Below are 622 nucleotides of genomic sequence, written 5' to 3'. Positions count from 1 at the left end.
GCGCCGACAGGGCAGGGAACCTCCGCTCCGGGGGGTCTCGCAGGCAGCAGAGCGGGCAGCGGGGGCTGAGCCCTGCCTGTGCCCGCAGGCTGCACGCTGGGCGGGCAGGAGGTGCAGCTCTCCATCCACTACGAGGGCGGCTTCACCATCTGCCGGGAGGAGCCGGGCGGCAGCGTCCTCTTCCGCTACCCCTACGAGAGGCTGAAGATGTCGGCGGACGACGGCATCAGGACCCTCTACCTGGACTTCGGGGGCCCCGAGGGGGAGCTGGTGAGGAGAGGGCAGCCAGGCTTGCCCCCTGATTTGGGGGGTCTTCCTCCAGGGGTGGCTCCTGCTTCCCCCCCATCCCTGCAGCATCACGGCTGCCTGGACCCGCTGGGTACCGCTGGTTGGGAGTCCCCAGCCCCAGCTGCGAGACCCCCGGTGCCCCCCGTGGGGTTTGGCGTGCCGGTGGGGAGGCTGACACCGCTCTCCATCTCCCCCCCCAGGCGCTGGACCTGCACTCCTGCCCCAAGCCCATCGTCTTTGTCCTGCACACCTTCCTCTCGGCCAAAGTCACCCGCATGGGGCTGCTGGCATAGGCGGCCCCGGCCCCCGCCTGCCTCCCCCCATCACAAACCAG

The 622-nt window shown here is 70.7% G+C and overlaps 1 protein-coding gene across 1 annotated transcript in view; it reads left to right on the top strand.

Moving 5' to 3' along the window:
* Window positions 1-581, top strand: part of SNTB2 (syntrophin beta 2) — a 5,464-nt gene extending 4,883 nt beyond the window's left edge. Inside the window, 2 exon segments of the mRNA XM_009289453.1 lie at window positions 89-270; window positions 489-581. Coding sequence (XP_009287728.1) covers window positions 89-270; window positions 489-581 — 275 coding nt within the window.
* Window positions 582-622: the final 41 nt, after the last annotated feature.

The sequence above is a fragment of the Aptenodytes forsteri genome, unplaced genomic scaffold, assembly GCF_000699145.1.
Source record: "Aptenodytes forsteri isolate BGI_AS27 unplaced genomic scaffold, ASM69914v1 Scaffold269, whole genome shotgun sequence".
Lineage (NCBI taxonomy): Eukaryota > Metazoa > Chordata > Aves > Sphenisciformes > Spheniscidae > Aptenodytes > Aptenodytes forsteri.
Note: the sequence above shows the minus strand (reverse complement) of the source record. Positions and strands in the feature narration are given on the sequence as shown.